Source organism: Galdieria sulphuraria, assembly GCF_000341285.1.
Source record: "Galdieria sulphuraria unplaced genomic scaffold scaf_14, whole genome shotgun sequence".
NCBI lineage: Eukaryota > Rhodophyta > Bangiophyceae > Galdieriales > Galdieriaceae > Galdieria > Galdieria sulphuraria.
The window spans coordinates 41,301-58,979 of NW_005178461.1; the positions used below are offsets into that span (position 1 = coordinate 41,301).

The 17,679-nt window shown below is 39.1% G+C and overlaps 9 protein-coding genes across 9 annotated transcripts; 3 read left to right on the top strand and 6 right to left on the bottom strand.

Annotated features, from left to right (window-relative positions):
- Window positions 1-250: 250 nt before the first annotated feature.
- Window positions 251-1,881, top strand: Gasu_20440 (serine/threonine protein kinase, aurora kinase). The gene is made up of 3 exons (XM_005707045.1): window positions 251-497; window positions 551-742; window positions 796-1,881. Exons 1-3 carry the CDS (start codon window positions 347-349, stop codon window positions 1,851-1,853), a joined length of 1,401 nt encoding a protein of 466 aa, XP_005707102.1. The 5' UTR covers window positions 251-346; the 3' UTR covers window positions 1,854-1,881.
- Window position 1,882: 1 nt separating this feature from the next.
- Window positions 1,883-3,270, bottom strand: Gasu_20450 (uncharacterized protein). Its single transcript, XM_005707046.1, has 3 exons — window positions 3,065-3,270; window positions 2,002-2,831; window positions 1,883-1,918 (listed from the first exon to the last, which is right to left on the bottom strand). Exons 1-3 carry the CDS (start codon window positions 3,238-3,240, stop codon window positions 1,914-1,916), a joined length of 1,011 nt encoding a protein of 336 aa, XP_005707103.1. The 5' UTR covers window positions 3,241-3,270; the 3' UTR covers window positions 1,883-1,913.
- Window positions 3,271-4,100: 830 nt separating this feature from the next.
- Window positions 4,101-4,724, top strand: Gasu_20460 (uncharacterized protein). The gene has a single exon (XM_005707047.1). The coding sequence runs from the start codon at window positions 4,125-4,127 to the stop codon at window positions 4,356-4,358; it is 234 nt and encodes a 77-aa protein (XP_005707104.1). The 5' UTR covers window positions 4,101-4,124; the 3' UTR covers window positions 4,359-4,724.
- Window positions 4,725-4,790: 66 nt separating this feature from the next.
- On the top strand, window positions 4,791-7,681 carry Gasu_20470 (minichromosome maintenance family (MCM)). Its single transcript, XM_005707048.1, has 6 exons — window positions 4,791-5,106; window positions 5,156-5,582; window positions 5,636-5,974; window positions 6,022-6,366; window positions 6,417-6,832; window positions 6,884-7,681. The coding sequence occupies exons 1-6, from the start codon at window positions 4,856-4,858 to the stop codon at window positions 7,575-7,577; spliced, it is 2,472 nt and encodes an 823-aa protein (XP_005707105.1). The 5' UTR covers window positions 4,791-4,855; the 3' UTR covers window positions 7,578-7,681.
- A 15-nt stretch (window positions 7,682-7,696) lies between these two features.
- Gasu_20480 (tyrosyl-tRNA synthetase) lies at window positions 7,697-9,580 on the bottom strand. The gene is made up of 3 exons (XM_005707049.1): window positions 9,228-9,580; window positions 8,880-9,167; window positions 7,697-8,824 (listed from the first exon to the last, which is right to left on the bottom strand). The coding sequence occupies exons 1-3, from the start codon at window positions 9,465-9,467 to the stop codon at window positions 7,847-7,849; spliced, it is 1,506 nt and encodes a 501-aa protein (XP_005707106.1). The 5' UTR covers window positions 9,468-9,580; the 3' UTR covers window positions 7,697-7,846.
- A 48-nt stretch (window positions 9,581-9,628) lies between these two features.
- On the bottom strand, window positions 9,629-10,850 carry Gasu_20490 (mitochondrial magnesium transporter Mrs2p-like protein). Its single transcript, XM_005707050.1, has 4 exons — window positions 10,095-10,850; window positions 9,956-10,046; window positions 9,888-9,909; window positions 9,629-9,839 (listed from the first exon to the last, which is right to left on the bottom strand). Exons 1-4 carry the CDS (start codon window positions 10,818-10,820, stop codon window positions 9,809-9,811), a joined length of 870 nt encoding a protein of 289 aa, XP_005707107.1. The 5' UTR covers window positions 10,821-10,850; the 3' UTR covers window positions 9,629-9,808.
- A 15-nt stretch (window positions 10,851-10,865) lies between these two features.
- On the bottom strand, window positions 10,866-12,950 carry Gasu_20500 (inositolphosphorylceramide synthase-like protein). The gene is made up of 3 exons (XM_005707051.1): window positions 11,741-12,950; window positions 11,618-11,689; window positions 10,866-11,572 (listed from the first exon to the last, which is right to left on the bottom strand). The coding sequence occupies exons 1-3, from the start codon at window positions 12,737-12,739 to the stop codon at window positions 11,012-11,014; spliced, it is 1,632 nt and encodes a 543-aa protein (XP_005707108.1). The 5' UTR covers window positions 12,740-12,950; the 3' UTR covers window positions 10,866-11,011.
- A 348-nt stretch (window positions 12,951-13,298) lies between these two features.
- Window positions 13,299-14,610, bottom strand: Gasu_20510 (uncharacterized protein). The gene has a single exon (XM_005707052.1). It carries the CDS (start codon window positions 14,581-14,583, stop codon window positions 13,489-13,491), a length of 1,095 nt encoding a protein of 364 aa, XP_005707109.1. The 5' UTR covers window positions 14,584-14,610; the 3' UTR covers window positions 13,299-13,488.
- Window positions 14,611-14,645: 35 nt separating this feature from the next.
- Window positions 14,646-17,670, bottom strand: Gasu_20520 (peptidase M48). Its single transcript, XM_005707053.1, has 3 exons — window positions 16,373-17,670; window positions 16,006-16,135; window positions 14,646-15,837 (listed from the first exon to the last, which is right to left on the bottom strand). Exons 1-3 carry the CDS (start codon window positions 17,641-17,643, stop codon window positions 14,737-14,739), a joined length of 2,502 nt encoding a protein of 833 aa, XP_005707110.1. The 5' UTR covers window positions 17,644-17,670; the 3' UTR covers window positions 14,646-14,736.
- Between the last annotated feature and the right edge of the window lie 9 nt (window positions 17,671-17,679).

Below are 17,679 nucleotides of genomic sequence, written 5' to 3' on the forward strand. Positions count from 1 at the left end.
TTTCAAATACAACCACGAGTCATTTGGAATCAACAACTCTCGACAGTGTTGTCGATGCTCTTAAAGTGGATAGTTGCCACACGTTTTACAGAATTTCCTATTGCACAACTCGGTTCACATAATTTATTGTGGGGAAGCTAAAAATTCTGAACCGAGTGACTAAGTTTTTCTAACTAGAGGAGTTCCACTATTTTCTGTTATGCTGCATAGAATTTTGACAATTATTGTGTTGCCATCTCAACAGGAAGATTAAAATTTAAATTCATAATTTGGTGGGAATTAGCCGTAGCCATTTGAAATTTGCGACTGACAGTGTCTCTTAAACCGAAGAACAAGTAACTCCCTTATGCAACCAGGAAAGCAAAACAACGTAGACTATGGATATATAAATTCTACCGGTGACCTTAATGTTGAACATGAAAGTTATAAGAGGTTAGAAGACAAGGAGAATACAGTGCAAGTTGGAACACTATGTCAACAGAACAGTCTTGAAAATAGTATGTAAACACTGGAAGATTGAAATTTTCTAGGACTCAAGATACTCATCTAGAATACTGTTTATCTAATTCGGAACCAAGAAAGGGTTTGGATTCTTCATGTTCGGTAACACCGTTGACGAGAAAGAATTTGGAAGTGGAAAAGAGAAGTTCTCGAGCAAACTCGAACCAAAAGACGGAAGAAGTAAAAGTTGAGATAATGAAGGAGGGGGACAATGTGCAAGAAGTATCCCTTATTCATCAAGGTATTGAATTGGCTTGCAAGTCGTTCGACAAATGAACTAATACCGTCGCGTAGAGTATGCAACTAAAGAGGATGAGGACTTGCAAACTAATCCTCGTAGTTCCAAAGAAACAGTAGCTGATAGCAAACCAAAACAGCTAGAAAGCACAGGATTCAGTAAAAATGAGACAAACAGTTTGAAGGAGAGTTCAAGCAACCAAGCTACTGTTGATAGGCAACCACAAGTTCGATATTGTTCTGGAAATAACCCTTCCGACAGGACTTGGTCATTAAATGATTTCGATATAGGAAAGCCTTTAGGAAGAGGCAAGTTTGGAAATGTGTATTTGGCAAGAGAAAAGAAGACAGAATTTGTCGTTGCTCTTAAAGTTTTGTTTAAAAATCAATTGGCCGCTGCTGGAGTAGAATATCAACTTCGAAGGGAAACTGAAATTCAAAGTCATCTCCGACATCCAAATATTCTACGACTTTTTGGTTATTTTTACGATAAGAGCCGAGTATACCTCATCCTAGAATACGCTCCTGGAGGAGAACTTTATAAGCTTCTTCAAAAGTCTGGCAGATTCTCTGAAGAACAGACAGCGCATTACATTTGTTCCCTTGCACATGCTCTCTGCTACTGCCATCATAAGCACGTGATTCATCGCGATATTAAACCAGAGAATTTACTAATAGGTGCAAAAAATGAGCTGAAAATAGCTGATTTTGGCTGGTCAGTATATGCACCAGATTCACGTCGTCAAACTCTTTGTGGTACCCTTGACTACCTCGCTCCAGAGATGATTGAAGGTCAGCAGCATGATGAAGCTGTGGACATCTGGGGTTTAGGAGTCCTCATGTATGAATTTCTTGTCGGTCGACCTCCATTTGAAGCCTCCGGTCAGCATGAGACATACAGTCGAATAACGAAGGTTGAACTCAATATTCCTGAAAATATCAGTGACCTGGCTAGAGATCTTCTTCAACATTTACTTGTGAAGGACCCTCGAAGAAGGATCCCCTTTTATCAAGTTCTTGAGCATCCTTGGATCCTCGAGCATGTCCACAAAATACCTCATATACCACAGAGTTGGATTAAGAAAGAAAACAACACGACATCAAAAGAATTTTAACAAAATGACTAACCGAAGTTTGTTTACTTCAAAAATTCCACCAGTTTATTTGATATTGCGCTAATCTGGACAGGCAAATGGTCACTTTTTCTCACAAAAATAGAACTGGATAGATCCATTGCTCGTGCCAACTCTAAAAGTGACTCACTGTACATGCAAAGAGCGGCAATCGAAAGTAGTATGTGAGTCCTTTGCTGACTTCCATAGTTGCAACTTGCATCTCTTGTAATAAATGAAAAAAAGTCGTGACCCAACTGGAATAGAATTTCCTCTGATAGCTCCGTTTTTGAGTGATACAACCATCGACAAAAGTTACTTAACGCAGCACATCCTGTTTCGGCTACTGATGGTTTTGGATGAACAAAACTACAGCATAAAGACTTTACAACAATATCTTGATGGGAAGTCTGCACAAGAAACTCAGTAATAATGTCATCATAACGAAACATGTTGGTCAAAAGACGAAGACTCATTAGCGTCGTCGACCATGGACTTGCACTAGAACAATGTTTTTGTAGAATACTGGAAAGATAGTTTTGCGAAATCTCAATTGCAAGATTTCGGTCTTGTAAGATATCAAACCTTAGTTTATCCAGCAGTGGAAACAAAGTTGAGGAGTCTCCATTCAACGAAAGCTCCAATATTCCTTGTTTTGAAAGATTTCTGACCATAGGGTTCAACTCGTAGAGTTTACCGACTACTTTTTGCTCGTCAAACTGTTCAAACAGAAACGGATTCTGATATTCAGCGGAGAGACATTCTTCAAGGCTCTTCCAACCAGAGAAAGCCTCAGTGTGATCAGGACTTCCATTTCCAGGTATCCTTTGAAAGCTGATCGAATCATTTGAGTCTCGGACAAGTGTAGGACAGAAGAACTTCCAAAGTTCTGACGAAACTGTTGCTGAAGATCTGCTATAACTGGTCGTAGCAGTTGTCCAAAAGGTGTCCCAAGAGCTATTGAAGGAAGATGCAAAATATCTTCAGGAATACTCTTATTCAAAAGAAATAAAGCACATTCGTTTGTGAAATTATTACAGTTGTTTTCTAAGAGGTCATATTTTTCGAACGAGTATTTGTGACGTATTGTTGAAAGAAAAGTTTGGAATTCCTCAAGAGTTTTAGAAGTTTCACCTAAATGAATTATCTGTGAGAGACGTTGACAGTTTCTTGGAAACTAAAAACTCTGACAAACCTTTGCAGGTGACCCATACGGAGTTTGTCCAGGGCGTTCGACACAAATGCCACCGCCATAGAAGAATTCTTTCGAATACACTACAATACCAGTATGCCAAATGCCTTCGAGTTGAGTCCCAAGTATCCAAGTGGACCATTGTCTGGCTAAACCCTGTGAAAGATCATAGACATGTAGCGAGACCAGTTGAAGCATTGCAGGACAAAATGCAAAACAAGAATCGGCACATTTTTGTACCCTCAGGTTAAAGTGAAAAACAACAGTTTTTTCTTTCATTGCTGGAAATCATATCCATCCAGTTTGATCATAACTGTTGGAGTATGTGCTACTCTATTGCGTCATTTTCTCCGCCTCCATATTTCTTCTTTGACTCAGCAGTGTTTGAATGCTATATGACTCCTGGAATGGTTCAATTTAGTTTAGTCGACTAAGCATTGAGCCATCAACATTTCTCTTCTCACACTTGCGTCTCACTCCCCGAGAATATAGTTTGTAAAAGCTCGTTCTCGTAGAGAATAATTTAGTTGCAGAGCATTGTTCAAAAGAGAGTTGTACTTAACGATGTAAATAATACAGCTAAAAAGTTAAAAGTATTAAGATTACATTTTTAACTCTTCAAATACCAAATTTGCCAAAAAGTTTCTTCATACTGAGTTCAAATGGTTCTATAGATGAGGAACATTCGTAAATATCTTCAAAGTTTATTTCTCCATACACTGAATATTTCATTCATCTGGTAAATTAGATACTCCAGTCACAAACTGAAGCTTGTCGTTGCATTTAAATACTCCCAAAAAGTGCGGCGATTTCATTCAAACCGTCAGGAAAGTGATGTAGTGTTGACAAAGTCAATGACCATTTTTCTAGAAGGTTGGTTCAGCACAAATCTTACCACGTAGGAGTGCAATATCAAAGTTAACATTGGCTTTTTCGAGAGAAGGCAATCAATATATGAGAAATATGGCGCTGGTTGAGTAACGAACTTCTATAAGAAGTTTTCTACGTTCATTTTTGGGAGAGTTTTGATCTTTAGAAAAAATTTCTTACACAAGTGAAACATTCCTATTTGTAGTTTTCATATGAATAATGTTAATGGTAGACACTGTTTTGGAGCAATTTCATTTATCAAATGGGAGCCTCGTATAGCGAATTGGGAGATTTTGAAATACTTTGGAGTTTTACAACTAATACCCCTCGAATGTTTATGTACTAGAAAGGATTCTAGATTATTGGAATTTTTGAAGAGTGTAACACTCCAAGATAATTCAAGAAGTGAAAAACAGAGGATTTTTCAGTATGACCCTCATTCATGAACAACAAGTATGATGCATAGCTTTACAAGGAAATTCAGTATGACATTTGGGATACTATTCAAAGAAGATTCTTGTCAGAAACTCCCTTTTAAAGCTCGAAAGATCGTTGCCTATCTATGAACACAAAAGTTGTGCACTTTCCTTTGTGGTAGTTTCCTCTGTTAACCTTTCCATTTTCCGTTGGCTTTGGTTCTACCAGTAGTGGCATCAACTCTTCTTTGAACTATTAGAAATATTCAACCAGTTACTGCTTTAAAAAAAAGTAACATAAGTATTGGCTGTGAGCGTTTGTATTGAATATTGATCAAATTACTCGGCAAACTCAACAATTTTCAGGAGGCTTCAAATAAAAAGCAATACAATGTAAGATTCAACTGCGATTCGAGATTGGAAAAGTTCCAACAATCTGCAAACGGACTTCAATCTATCAGATTGGCGGGCAAAATCGACGTTTTCAAATAAACCCGCGCTCAACTCTCTATTCGTTGCAACTTGGAATGGCGACTTCCATAGGCCTTGCAGAAACTTCGCATAGAGCTCCCAACAATCCCAGTGTCAACTCTTTCTATGGACTAGATGCTACTGTTGAAAACAAGAATCTTATCAAACGGCAGTTTACAGACTTCTTGGAAGAGGAGCTAGAGAAGGGAAAGTACGCAGAGAGATTGAGAGACCTCCTCGAACAAGGCAAAACGCGCTTGGTTGTATCGTTAGATGATCTGAGAGCTTTTGATCATCTTTTTGCCAGGTATTTTTTCACAACTTTGTTTCAAGGTGCTCTGAACCAACTATTGCAGAAATCTCCTTCAGTATCCTGCAATATGGGTTCCCGCCATGGAAGAAGCCGTTAAAGAATATGCCCTGTACTTGCGACCTGACTTAGATAAGAGTTTGCATGAGTTTAGAATCGCTTTTCGTGGAAGTTTCGGAGCCCGACAGGTATCACCCAGAGGACTGCTTGCCGAGTTCTTGGGGGGTTTGGTTCGTATTGAAGGTATTGTTACCAGATGTAGTTTGGTGCGCCCAAAGCTTGTTTTAAGCACACACTATTGTCCCGCCACAAATAAGTTTACGACAAGAACTTACAGTGACGGAGTTACTTTGGATCAAAACAATAGGGGAATCGGTATTGCCGTATATCCATCAAAAGATGACCAAGGAAATCTTCTTGAAACAGAATTCGGTCTTTGCAAGTTTCGTGATCAACAGAAGATTCTAGTACAGGTACAGATGCATGAATATATTTCACTTGGTGACTAAGTATCAAATGCAACTAGGAGATGCCTGAGAATGCTCCCGCGGGACAACTTCCTCGTTCGATAGAAATAGTAGCAGAAGATGACCTGGTTGATTTATGCAAACCCGGAGATAGAATCCACATTGCAGGAGTGTATCGTGCAATCCCTGGTGCTGGGCAGAGAACTGGTGGTTCGGGAGTTTTTCGAAGCATTGTGGTTGCGAATGATATCCTTCAGGTGAATGAAGACGCTTCCAAGCCCCAGTTGAGTGAAAGCGATCTGTACCTTATACATCAAGTTGCAAGCAGTGAAGGACACTTTGACATTTTAGCCAGGTCAATTGCCCCTTCCATTTATGGTCATGATCAAGTCAAAAAGGTATTCTTGTTCGTATTTTATTAGATAGCTTTTGTAATGTTTCTTAGGCGCTTTTGTTGCAGCTGCTGGGAGGAAGTGAAAAGAATTTGGACAATGGAACTCATCTTCGAGGGGATATTAATATCCTATTGGTTGGAGACCCATCCACAGCCAAATCACAATTGTTACGCTTTGTCATGAACATTGCTCCTTTATCCATTTCAACTACAGGAAGAGGCTCTTCTGGTGTAGGCCTTACTGCAGCAGTGACTCATGATCAAGATACTGGTGAGCGTCACCTGGAAGCTGGCGCTATGGTTCTTGCTGACAGAGGTATCGTATGTATCGACGAATTCGATAAAATGAGCGAGATAGATCGAGTTGCAATTCATGAAGTAATGGAACAACAGACGGTATGTAGACTGTTTTGTTTGTCGCAAAAAGAGGAGTGATTTTTTTACAGGTAACCATCGCTAAAGCTGGCATACATGCTTCTCTCAACGCTCGTTGCTCTGTTCTTGCCGCTGCAAATCCTCAATATGGGTCTTATAACAAACATAAGAAACCGCAAGAAAACATTGCTCTTCCTGATTCTCTTTTATCACGATTTGACCTTTTATTCATTGTTTTGGATAATATCTCTGCTCAGAGAGATCGTGATGTTGCGGGACATGTTCTGACCGTACACCAAATGCCCGATAGACACATTATCAGTTCTGAAAATGAAGAATCAACTCTCTTTTCTCGAGCTCTTTGCGGGCAGAGTTCGCCGAAAGATATAACCTTCAGCGTTTCCTTTTTGAAGAAGTTCATTTATTACGCCAAAACTCGAGTTAAGCCTGTGCTCACGGAAGAAGCTGCTGAATATATTTCTCAAGTGTACGTATTTGTTTCTGGATATTGATTGCAGTCTCATTCTTTGTTCTAAAGTTATCGAGATCTCCGTCAGCAAAATAGTGATCGTACTCTTCCTATTACTGCTCGGCAATTAGAAACCTTGATACGTTTATCTACTGCACATGCAAAATGTCGGCTTAGTCACGAAGTTACTGCTGAAGATGCTCAATTAGCCGAAGAAATTTTGCTTTATTCACTTTATAATGATGCTAGACCTATCAAAAAGAAGCAAATAAAGAGAAAGAGACAAAGTGAGAGCTGTTCTCAATCGCTTCCACGTTTTGGAAGCGATACGGCACGTGGAAGTCATTCGAATGACGATATTTACTATTTCAATGAAGAGGAGGAGGATGAGCTAGCAGAAAGAGCGAGAAATACATTGAGACGGCCTTCTCAAGTCATTGATAATTCTAATGATCCTGAAGCCATACAGGATTTGACCGAGACGGATCAGGTTATGGCAGATGATTCATACACGGAGAGGGACCAAATGCTTGATGAAGCGGATAAAGAGAACACTTTCATGTCTGATGATGCGATGACTCTGGTCAAAGAGGCGATTGACAAGGTCACTTCAGAAAAGATGAGTGAACAATGTTCACTTCGAGAAGTTATGAACTTGTTGGACAAACAAGGTATGGAGCAGGACGAAGTAGAACGATGCTTGAATCTTCTTCAGGGAGCTGGCCTTATCATGTATCATGACCAAATTATCTTTCGAATATAAAACACCCACTATTGTTTCATTTGTTTTGAGTTGAATGGTCCAGCTTGCATATCGATAGTGACTCTTGGAAATTGTTTACGTCAAGACTACTTAGATGTTTGATTTCGTTCTGTTATCTCTCTCTATTCTGTGTATTTATTGGCACTTTCTCCGCATTAGTTGTTTGGCATGGGGAATACTATTCGTTTGGGACATCTATATCGGTTACTAGTCAACCACTCAACTGTATTCTTAAGCTAATTGAGTGTTCGACTGATTTGACCTTCCCTTTATTCAACTGCAACCAGTAGAATTTTCTGCTTCTTGCCAATTCCTAAAAGAAGCATACTGTTCTCTACGAGGTCCTCTTGGCCAATCGATCTATCAAGTTCCTCAACTCTTCGATTATTTATATAGCAACCTCCATTGATAATAAATCTTTTTGCTTCACTTTTACTTTTCATAATGCCGCATTCCACTAAAACTTCTATCAGACTTTTTTTCAGTAAATGTTCTTTGCGGATTTCTTTTGATGGTATTTCGTCTTTCAATTGACGCAAAGTGTCAAAATCGAGTATAGATTCCTCAACAAGACGACCAGGAGACGATGCAGACGTTACCCTTTGGGCAAATTTAACACCTTCGTCTCCATGCACAAGTCTTGTTACCTCCTCTGCCAAAAGCTTCTGTGCCGTGTTTGGTTTATAAAAACTCGAATTTTTCATTGATAACTCGAGCTCTCCAATTTCCGATAGTGGCAAGAAAGTTAAATACTTCAAAAGTCTTATCACATCAGCATCAGAGGTTTGGTAAAGAAACTGATAAAACTCAAAGGGAGATAACTTTTCTGGTGATAACCATATGGCTCCTTTTTCTGACTTGCCAAACTTTCGTCCATCTGAACTCGTCAGTAGAGGAAAAGTTAGTCCATGAAGATTTGCTCCCAACAGTCTTCTAGCCAAATCCTTCCCGGCAACAATATTACCCCATTGATCGCTTCCTCCTGCTTGTAAATCTACTCCATAATGTTTATGAAGATGAACAAAATCATATGCTTGTAATAATTGATAAGAAAATTCTGTAAAGGAAATGCCTTCTTCGTTGTTCATTCTATTTCGAACGCTTTCTTTACCCAACATAGTACCAACTCGAGTATATTTTCCAACATCGCGCAGAAACTCCAAGAAACCCATTTTGCCTAACCAGTCGTCGTTATTCAGAATGATTGGTTCCACAGGGTTAAAAGAATCGTGACTAAAGACCAATATCTAATCACCATAAACAAACTATACAGCAGGCCTAAGTTTATGGCGAAATACTTACCTGTTCAAAGTTTCTTTTAATGCCTTGCAAGTTTTTTGCTATCGTTTCGTCATCCAACAAAGGTCGCTCCGCACTTTTCCCAGATGGATCCCCAATCTTTCCAGTTGCTCCACCTAATAGAACCACTGGTTGATGGCCGTGTGCTTGGAACCATCGAAGGATCACTATTCCAAGCAAATTTCCTATGTGAAGGCTTTCTGCGGTAGGATCGAAACCTACATAAATTCTTACTGGTTTTTGGCAAAGTTTCTCAACTTCTGGACCCGTCGTTTGGTCAAGAAGGCCTCGCTAAATATCACAAGAAATTCCTTCTTTAAAAAATAGCTAAGATTATGTAGTCAACTTTACCTCTCTCAAAACTTGTATCACGGTTTTCTTTGAAGCAGCCTGAGAAGCACCACCAGACTTGCAGCAGTGAAGTTGATGTACACTTCTTTTTCCAATTCTGAAGTATGCAAAGTTTGACAACTTTACATACCGCACAAAAACACCGTGTTTTGCGAAAGACAACGCTGTGTAAAGGTTATTTCTAGTGTACCATATTCGCAACTGTTGCAAAGGCACAAAAGTAAGCGAATGACCAGCCATTTTCTTAGAACAACCAATCACAGTCTTCTGTTTCCTACTATTTCTTCTTCTTGTTGGATGACGCTAAAACTTTAATAATCCCCAACACACAATCCAATTCAACAGTTCTTGAATGAGTCCTCACATATATCCTTTCTAAGAGATAAAAGAGCACAACCAAAATTGTTCAAAAATATTTTAATGATGATTGTTCAATTGACGACGTTGCTTTCGAATATACTTGAATGAACCCTTGAAAAAATATAAAATGACGACTGAAAATAGGAAAGAAAATAATAAGCTACCGCCAACTACAGAATACCAGCCAATAGGAGAGCCAGTATTTGACAATTCAAGAGGTGTCAGTATGTTCGTACCAAAACAGGCACCAAACTAGGGAATCTGAGAACAATTCCAAACAAAATCATGCTTGTAACTTACTAACGAGGTAAAACTGATCGCACTAGATATTAAAGTGAAAGTTTAATCATAAGCAATGACTCGATTACGAAAAGAATCCATGCCGATGCTCAAAACATCCTCTCGATTATTTACTTCTTCCAACAGGCGGTGTACTCGTTGACCAATCGTTTCAAGTAACTATAAGAAAGTTTACAACTGCATAATAAACACACGGGTAAAACATACCAAAATGGAAGAGTCAAGACAACGAAACAGTAGTAGGCGCTGCTCTAGAAGGTCTTCAGTCTGCTGTTTCAAGTTGTCGCTGTCAAAGTCAGTAGGAACTTCAAAAGCTTCTTCCTCGAGAAATGAAACCAAAAGCTGACGTGGAATTTCTGAGTTCTCGGCAATCTGATAAAGTTGCTGCTTTTTTAGTCGGAGGGAAGACAGATAGTGGGCAACATTCTTTCTCGGTGCTTCTTTCAACATTTGATAAGTTGCGGATTCCAAGGATTCAAAAGGCGCTGTTGCTTGTTTGCTTACGAGCGTTAAAAGTGTATCCAATACAAAAAGTTCAAAAACGAAATGGTTGTTAGACTGTTGAGCTGAACGCAAACTAGTTACGAGTTGCTTCGAAACCTTGGCACTTTGAAGATTCTCAGGGTCAAATATTTGAACCTTTTCATGAAATACAAGTGCCCTTAGGTCAAATACCGACAGAATAATAACGTTACTCAAAAGTCTTAAAGTTGCTCCCCTCCTAAAGGCTGGATCAACCACTTTGAGGTCTGTAAAGTTCAGCTTCCTATTGGTACGTCCTCTTTTCGATAGTCCGCTCCATAAAACACTTTGATTTGCTTCGGAGATTACGGACTTTCTGTTTATGGTACGAAACGAACTACGACCGTCGCGAAGTATTTCTAAACATTTGAGCATAAACTCATCCTCGTTTTCCATTTCTCGTCCACTCATGAAATCTAAACTTCCGGAATTACTTTCTCAAAGCTTTTCAGTTCAAAGTTCTTAAGACTCTTTATATTTCTTTTTATCTTACAAATATCCAAAGAAAATAAATTGAAAGAAACAAGAAATAAAGTAGTAAACATTTCAAATTTTATATTAACGAAAAATAAACAGTTGTAGGAGTATCGAAAAACTTTGAACTAAGAATAGTGTCCCAAGTGATGGGTAGACTTTCTCTGGTTAGTCAACGAATCCTGACTAGTTGAGGATACCACGTTCCTGCTATAAGCTGGCTGCAAAGGTGGTCTCTTTCCAGAGGAATAGGTCAAGTCCTTCTCCGTCAAGTCATTTGATTGGGTCTTGAAAAATAAACTTGGAATATCCAATTTTCTAGCAAAAACCATTCGATATGTCAAATAGGCATAAAGTGTACCTCCTAACAGATCGATGACATAATGATGTTGTAGATACATAGCTGCCCAATATATCAAACAAACATAGCAAGTCGCCAAAACTTTGAACAGATGAGAACCACGCGTAGGAAAACAAAATGCTACAAGTGATGGCCATGCAGCGTGAAGACTTGGAAAAGAACCAAATGGTATTCTATTTTGAGTAGTATAAGTTTCCTGATAAAATACAATACCGAAAAGCTTATCAACTCGTGCCAAGGCAGCTCCAGGATTCCCACTCATCCAGTGTTCTGCCTTTGCTAGTCCATTCAACTCAAAGTACCAAGGAGGTGCAAAAGGAAAAAGAATCTACTCTGCATAAGATAGTACCCCATAATAAATAGAATTGCTTACTTGCGTCAAGACGGCTGAAGTATTTAGTACTCCCAAAGATGCAAAAAAACAAAATGCTTCCTTCCGGCCGTCCTGTATGAGATATTAGAAACTATGAAATTATGTATTCAAACTTTTCCTTACAGTCAAAAGAAGATATAAAAAAAATAAGCCAGGCAGAACTGCGTGTATTGTGTAAGGAACCGCTGCTACAAAATCTGCCGCTTTACTGGACCTCGTGGCAAACCAACGATATGGAAAGTGTAAAAGACCCTCCAGTTTAGGAAGCAGATTGGTATTGATAGAAGGACGCCAGGAAAGAGATAAACGAGGATAGAAATTAAAAACGAGAAACCAAACAATAAGAGGAAGCATCGAAAGCACGCTCTCGACGCCAACTCTAACAACCACTTGTGTTGTAATTTCTTCACCAGCAATTCCTGAAAGAATTCTTAGAAACCGATCCAACCCATAACACACGTTGTTTGATTGATATTGGGACTCTGATCTTTCTGCAATATCAGTCACGGGACTTCTTTGCTCCGGTGTACGTTTCGTTTCATTGACACCTACTACCTGAAATGACTCGGGTGAAGGAAAATTTTGTTGAGCACAAAACGACCAAGTACTCGTTTGTGAACTGCTATCTAACTTAAGACGATTATTTTGCGATGAGGCCTCACTAGAAGCCCGATATTGGTCTTGCTCACAACACTGAGGGCCTACAAAGGAACTCTCCAGCTTGTTCTTCTCTTGAGTATGTCCAAAGAGCTTTGAAAAATATTTTTGGCATACTTTTGCACTTCGCCTTATTAAACCAACTTGTTCAAAAAGGCTTTTCGGTGAGGAAGTCCGTGGGGCATAATATGGCAGCTCAAACTTCTTGTAGGAAACTAGGGGCAAAGACTTCTTATTTTTATGACCAACGTTGACACAAACATTATTCGCTGACGTGGACTCTGAAATACTTGCTCTTCTTGTCTTGAATCGACTGCCGGAAATACCTGGAGCAGCGTCCAACGAGTTGGTACCTTCTACCAAAACAAAGTCACTGGCTGCTCTCCTTCTGTTCCATCTCCAAATATCACCATTTCCAATTTCAGTTTCTTTTTTGCAAGAGTTGCTCAGAACAAGGTTGGCCATCTAAGTGAACACTACAACGCAAGTAACACCCCTTTGCCCAGTAACACCATTTCCCCTTGCAAAGCCAAATTCGTTAATATTCACCTCGAAAATAGACAATATCGGACTCTAGTTCCTTTACCTTACGTTGTAAGGCATCCACCTAGTCCTTTCTGTACATGCTCAGTTGGCACTCAACAAAATTAGTCTTACTTGTTTTATAAGTTGTTCGTTGTGCTGTGTAACTTGTTCATATTTCTCGTATAATTGGTGATAAAGCTCGTCTAGTTTTTCAAAGTCGTTGCAGATAGTATTTAGCTGCCTTTGCAAGTCTACCAACTTGTCTTGGTCGAGACTTTCACAAAACTTGCACACGTCTGTTAGTCTGGAACGGAACAAACCAAACTGCACAGAATCCACTTCAACAGACTTATTATGAAAGTCAAACAAAGAAGACTCGGCTATTATAACAGGTTTCCTTTGCTTCCCTTTTCGACCCAAATGACTGCCACTTGAGGGAATACACTTATTTGACAAAAATACAAAAGACTGCCTGGAAGAAAATATGTCGGCTACAAAACAGACACAACTTGACTTCATTTCGAGATACAAAAATTCCACAACGACCATGAAAACGAGAATATATAACATCCATATCACTATAGCACAAAGAAGGAAATACTACAATACATAATATACTCCCTAAAGAGGATTTATATACGTCTATTTTAGAGAAACTAATTCTAAACACAAACTGAAAGAATACTGACTCAAGCCCTATGATTCTTCCTATCTTTCGAGTCCTTTTCATCATATTTGGTATCATTGGCAGCGTTCCTGCCATCTTCGTTGTTCACGTCTAGGTTTCCGTTTCCATCTTCGATATTCTTTTTAGAAGTTCCTTCATACATTCTCCGTAGCATATCTAAATGCTCTATCGAAACTCCTTCTGTGGAAGATGTCCTTTCTGAGGATGCAACTTCCTCACTTTCAACAGATGCTGATGAATGCGACTCCTCTTGAACGCTCTCAATGTTCATATTTGGGTCTTTTGCTTCACTATCTACTTCTGAAGTTCCTTGACTATCCTCCTGTGTCTGATTTTCAAGTCGTTTGCGCAGACTACTCAACAAGTCTTCGTCACGTACGGGAGAATCCTCGTCCGTTTCGATAAATTCTCGCTTCAACTGTTCTAATCTTTCATATTCTCTTTCAATGGCCTTTGCTTCCTCTTCTTCCTCCTTCAAAGATATCTTATATAACACGACACAAACTCCTGCAAAAACAAGAAGCGTCAAACCCCAAGTAATAAGTTTTTCCGACTTTGCAAGTTGCATCTTTTTGGGTGCACTTGAGGCTTCTTTTGAGCTACCGCTTGTCCTTTGCTTGATCTGATTTTGTTCCGAAACTTTCGCACTCTTTACCATGATTGTTTGAGTTTCCACGCTTCTACTCGCCGATGATTCATAATCTTTGGACCAAGTGGTAGTAATACTTTTACGTTCAAAGCCCTCTCCCTTAGTTGCAAGTGCTACAACAGGGTAACCAAAAGACAGAGCCAACAAGGAAACTACAACCGATACAAAAGGACGAAACAGTATAGAGGAAACACTTCTCAATATTGCAACCAACAATTTTGCTCTTTTCTCTTTAATCTCGTCAGTTGGAGACTTACAGTATATCGGTGTACAATAGGGAACTCGATAACGTTGCGCTACTATAAACAAGTTCCTCAGGCTTCGTCGACAGGTCTGGGAGATACAAGGACGCTGCAAAGCTTCCTGAAAGGGAATACATTTACGTCCAGAGTCAAAAGTCTTGATAAATGTTTTCGTAAAACACCCAAACCTCACAAAAGCCGGCATTTCCGTCCAAAATTCTAAAAGGAGATGAAAGAAGAGTAATGAAGTGACATGAATGGTTAAAGTAGACAATTAATTTCTGTCAATACGCCGACAAGATCTTATTTATCGAAATTTTATAAAATTATTTGTACAAAGCACCCAGATGCCTTCGAATCACTCCTTCACAAGAGGCCTTCCGGTTCTTAACAATCTTGTATATTCCAAAGAAGTCGACCATCGATTCAACTCCGTTATACGAACAACTGGAAGAGGATGCGAAGCCACTTCAGCAAGTTGTTTCGAAGCTATTTGAGATAGAAAACCTTTTTCTGATTCCCTTGTAAACTCCTCAGCCTGTCTCATGTATTCTCTCACATCCAGCTGATGATGAATGCTAGACGACCCACCAGCCAATTTCATTATAGTAGAAGTTACTGTGAAAAGATCCTGGGATACTAATAAGGAGGCTCTATCACAGGAGAACTCCGCTGCTTGAAACCACTTTGTCATGTGACGTTCTAGTACATTAGAAAGTGGAAAGCCTATTGCACCAAAAGAACTACAGAGGATTGCAAAGGAGTTGGCTAACGTCAGCCAAACTCCATGTTCACATTTTAAGTGTCCTAGTTCATGAGCTAAAACTACTTGAAGTTCGGCTTCAGTGAGTATATCCAACAGAGATGAGTGTATAACTATAAAAGGTTTCTCTCCTTGAAATGCAAGAGTATATGCATTGGGATATGGACTCTGTCGCAAAAATAAAGAAGGATAGGGATATATGTTCAGAATACTACAAGCCTGAACCAACAATGCATATAACTCAGGCAACTGTCTACTAGAAACTTGGATCCCAACGGAAAGATTCTCAAGGAGAAATAATTTCTCTATAAAAGGATTAATGAGTCGCCTGGATATCACCTCAAGCCCTACTACTCTGCGTAATAAGTTAGTGGAGACAAGGTCTATGGGATGGCGAAAAGAATCTGCCTTCAGAGAGGGAAAGGACAGTTTCTCCTTATGTTCTCCAAGAGACGAAAGTATTACTGAAGAACAAAAAAGAGGTGTCCTACGAAGTGAAACCATTTTTCTTATTTTGACGGAAAAAGTAGCTCTGCGAAACGATATAGAAGAATTGAATGCCAACATAGAACAAAATAGGCAAAAGTCATTGGAGTTTTTAGCCATTGAGAAGAGATATTTTTGCTCCCACTCGACTGATGGTGGGTGGGATTGAAGACTGAGATTGTTGCTGTGAAGCGTTGTGTTTCCTAATTGCTTATCGATATTTTTGATTGGTCACTCTATAGAACATCTGTATATTTTACATTGTTGATAAGTTGTCTCTCATGAGTAGTGTCATTCTACTTCGTGAGTTACTAGAACTTTCACATACAACACTTGTAGGAGAAACATTTCTTAGGTTGTTGCACGATGAACACATACCATAAAATATGAAATGAGTAGCAATCCATTTTCTATTTGTAAGCCACGAGTACATAACAGGTCATACAAGTAGCTATATAAAAGACACTCTGCCCATCCAACAACATTGAGATTGATCACTGGAAGTATTCTGAAACGTTAAATAGATTTGGAGCACAGTTGAGCTCTGATTTAAAATAAAAGTTAAATTCACAAATTTTCAAACCAGATAAAGGTGACTTTGCCATCGCGCAGAAATCAATGTACTTCAAACTCAATTTTTCGAAAAAAGAATGCTGCGTTCTGGACAGAATGCTCCACTGGAGTGGGAAGCAGTTCTTTGAAGGAGCTTTCCAAGCTGATCCAAACATTGATTCAAACTGGATACCNAGATGCTCGAGCTCTGTTTGGATCATCTCGAGTAGAGTAAGGGGGAAGTGGCTCACAGAAGTAATACTGAGGTGGCAAAAATTTGTTCAATTCCTCTTCTCGAATTACTTCAATAATACTTCTGTTTAAGATTGTGCCTGACTGTGAGAAAATTTTGGAAAATACCGTAGAATCATATGCTACCTTAACCTCTGGATCCACATAGACAAGTTGATGGTTATTTCTCCACAAGTCCAAACAGAGTAGCGTACATTCTGAAGCCGGACAATCTCCTCGGATATTATCTACCGAACGAAAACGAATATTACTCTTTGAGAAAATATCAGCATTCATGGCCACTAAACCATTCCAACAGGAGAAAACGGGAACAAGCTTTCTTTGCTGACACAACATTACGTCTGATTTTGACTGAAAGATCGAACAATTTTCAGCATTTGTGACAGGACCTCCATGTATGTCTCTTGTGACCCAAATGTCATAAAATTTCAAGTCAGAACCATAATCCAGACCGCAAACCATATCTGCACCATGAATAATATGTAAAAGCAACCTTGTAATCTGATTAGCACAAAAGAAAACATCATTGATAAACGCCACATATTTTGCCGAAAAGTTTCCAGTATAGAGTGGCTCCAAAACTTCATTTCTAATGCGAGACAAAAAGTGAATCCTGTTCTCCTTGCTTTCCCTCACAATACTGCCATTTACAATTATCCTATGTCGTATATTTCGCATATTCAGCTCTTCAGCCAGTTTGTGCAGACAAAGGCCACTTGTGTCCTTGCTACCACTTTCATATATAGAGACAAATAAACTATCAGGAAGGAAATACTTGGATAGTTTGAGAACTTCAACTGCAATATGTGGCAGTACGTGTCCTCCGTTTCTGATATTCAAGGCCAACAAGACTGAGGCACCTCTCAATAAACTTGAAACTGAAGGAACGTATTCATCGTTGTTACAAATATCTGAGGAATTTCTTAATAAAAAGGAATTATTCCAAGCGGAATATAGTATGCTCCCTTTGTTGAAACCACGTGGAAAATCCAACACTAGTTTCCTTTCCTGAGGCAGAAGGAGCAAAGTGAAACTACAAATTGGTATGATAACAAATACAACTATAGCTACAATCCTACGATTATCTGCTAAACATAAAGTAGCATTCTGCGTTACTTTTTTCCATTTATTTCGTGAGACACTTGCTTCCGAATCCTCCTCTTCCAACAGCATTTTGGGAAATATGATAATTTCCCTCGAGAGAATGTCCATAGAAATGGAATCTCATTTGCACAATAAAGAACTGGA

Bases quoted from the DNA above. Each gene is read 5' to 3' on its own strand.
- Gasu_20460 (XM_005707047.1), top strand. From the start codon at position 4,125: ATGAATAATGTTAATGGTAGACACTGTTTTGGAGCAATTTCATTTATC.
- Gasu_20470 (XM_005707048.1), top strand. From the start codon at position 4,856: ATGGCGACTTCCATAGGCCTTGCAGAAACTTCGCATAGAGCTCCCAAC. The intron at 6,367-6,416 runs GTATGTAGACTG...ATTTTTTTACAG, and splicing joins AAGTAATGGAACAACAGACG to GTAACCATCGCTAAAGCTGG. The intron at 6,833-6,883 runs GTACGTATTTGT...TTTGTTCTAAAG, and splicing joins GCTGAATATATTTCTCAAGT to TTATCGAGATCTCCGTCAGC.
- Gasu_20500 (XM_005707051.1), bottom strand. From the start codon at position 12,739: ATGGCCAACCTTGTTCTGAGCAACTCTTGCAAAAAAGAAACTGAAATT. The intron at 11,690-11,740 runs GTAAGGAAAAGT...TATCTCATACAG, and splicing joins TTTTATATCTTCTTTTGACT to GACGGCCGGAAGGAAGCATT. The intron at 11,573-11,617 runs GTAAGCAATTCT...TATGCAGAGTAG, and splicing joins CTTCAGCCGTCTTGACGCAA to ATTCTTTTTCCTTTTGCACC.
- Gasu_20510 (XM_005707052.1), bottom strand. From the start codon at position 14,583: ATGCCGGCTTTTGTGAGGTTTGGGTGTTTTACGAAAACATTTATCAAG.
- Gasu_20480 (XM_005707049.1), bottom strand. From the start codon at position 9,467: ATGGCTGGTCATTCGCTTACTTTTGTGCCTTTGCAACAGTTGCGAATA. The intron at 9,168-9,227 runs GTAAAGTTGACT...TGTGATATTTAG, and splicing joins TGATACAAGTTTTGAGAGAG to CGAGGCCTTCTTGACCAAAC. The intron at 8,825-8,879 runs GTAAGTATTTCG...TATGGTGATTAG, and splicing joins TTAAAAGAAACTTTGAACAG to ATATTGGTCTTTAGTCACGA.
- Gasu_20450 (XM_005707046.1), bottom strand. From the start codon at position 3,240: ATGCTTCAACTGGTCTCGCTACATGTCTATGATCTTTCACAGGGTTTA. The intron at 2,832-3,064 runs GTATGGGTCACC...GTATTCCTGAAG, and splicing joins GAACGCCCTGGACAAACTCC to ATATTTTGCATCTTCCTTCA.
- Gasu_20490 (XM_005707050.1), bottom strand. From the start codon at position 10,820: ATGAGTGGACGAGAAATGGAAAACGAGGATGAGTTTATGCTCAAATGT. The intron at 10,047-10,094 runs GTATGTTTTACC...ACTTTCTTATAG, and splicing joins GTCTTGACTCTTCCATTTTG to TTACTTGAAACGATTGGTCA. The intron at 9,910-9,955 runs GTAATCGAGTCA...TTTAATATCTAG, and splicing joins CATCGGCATGGATTCTTTTC to TGCGATCAGTTTTACCTCGT.
- Gasu_20440 (XM_005707045.1), top strand. From the start codon at position 347: ATGCAACCAGGAAAGCAAAACAACGTAGACTATGGATATATAAATTCT. The intron at 498-550 runs GTATGTAAACAC...ATACTCATCTAG, and splicing joins ACAGAACAGTCTTGAAAATA to AATACTGTTTATCTAATTCG. The intron at 743-795 runs GTATTGAATTGG...ACCGTCGCGTAG, and splicing joins AGTATCCCTTATTCATCAAG to AGTATGCAACTAAAGAGGAT.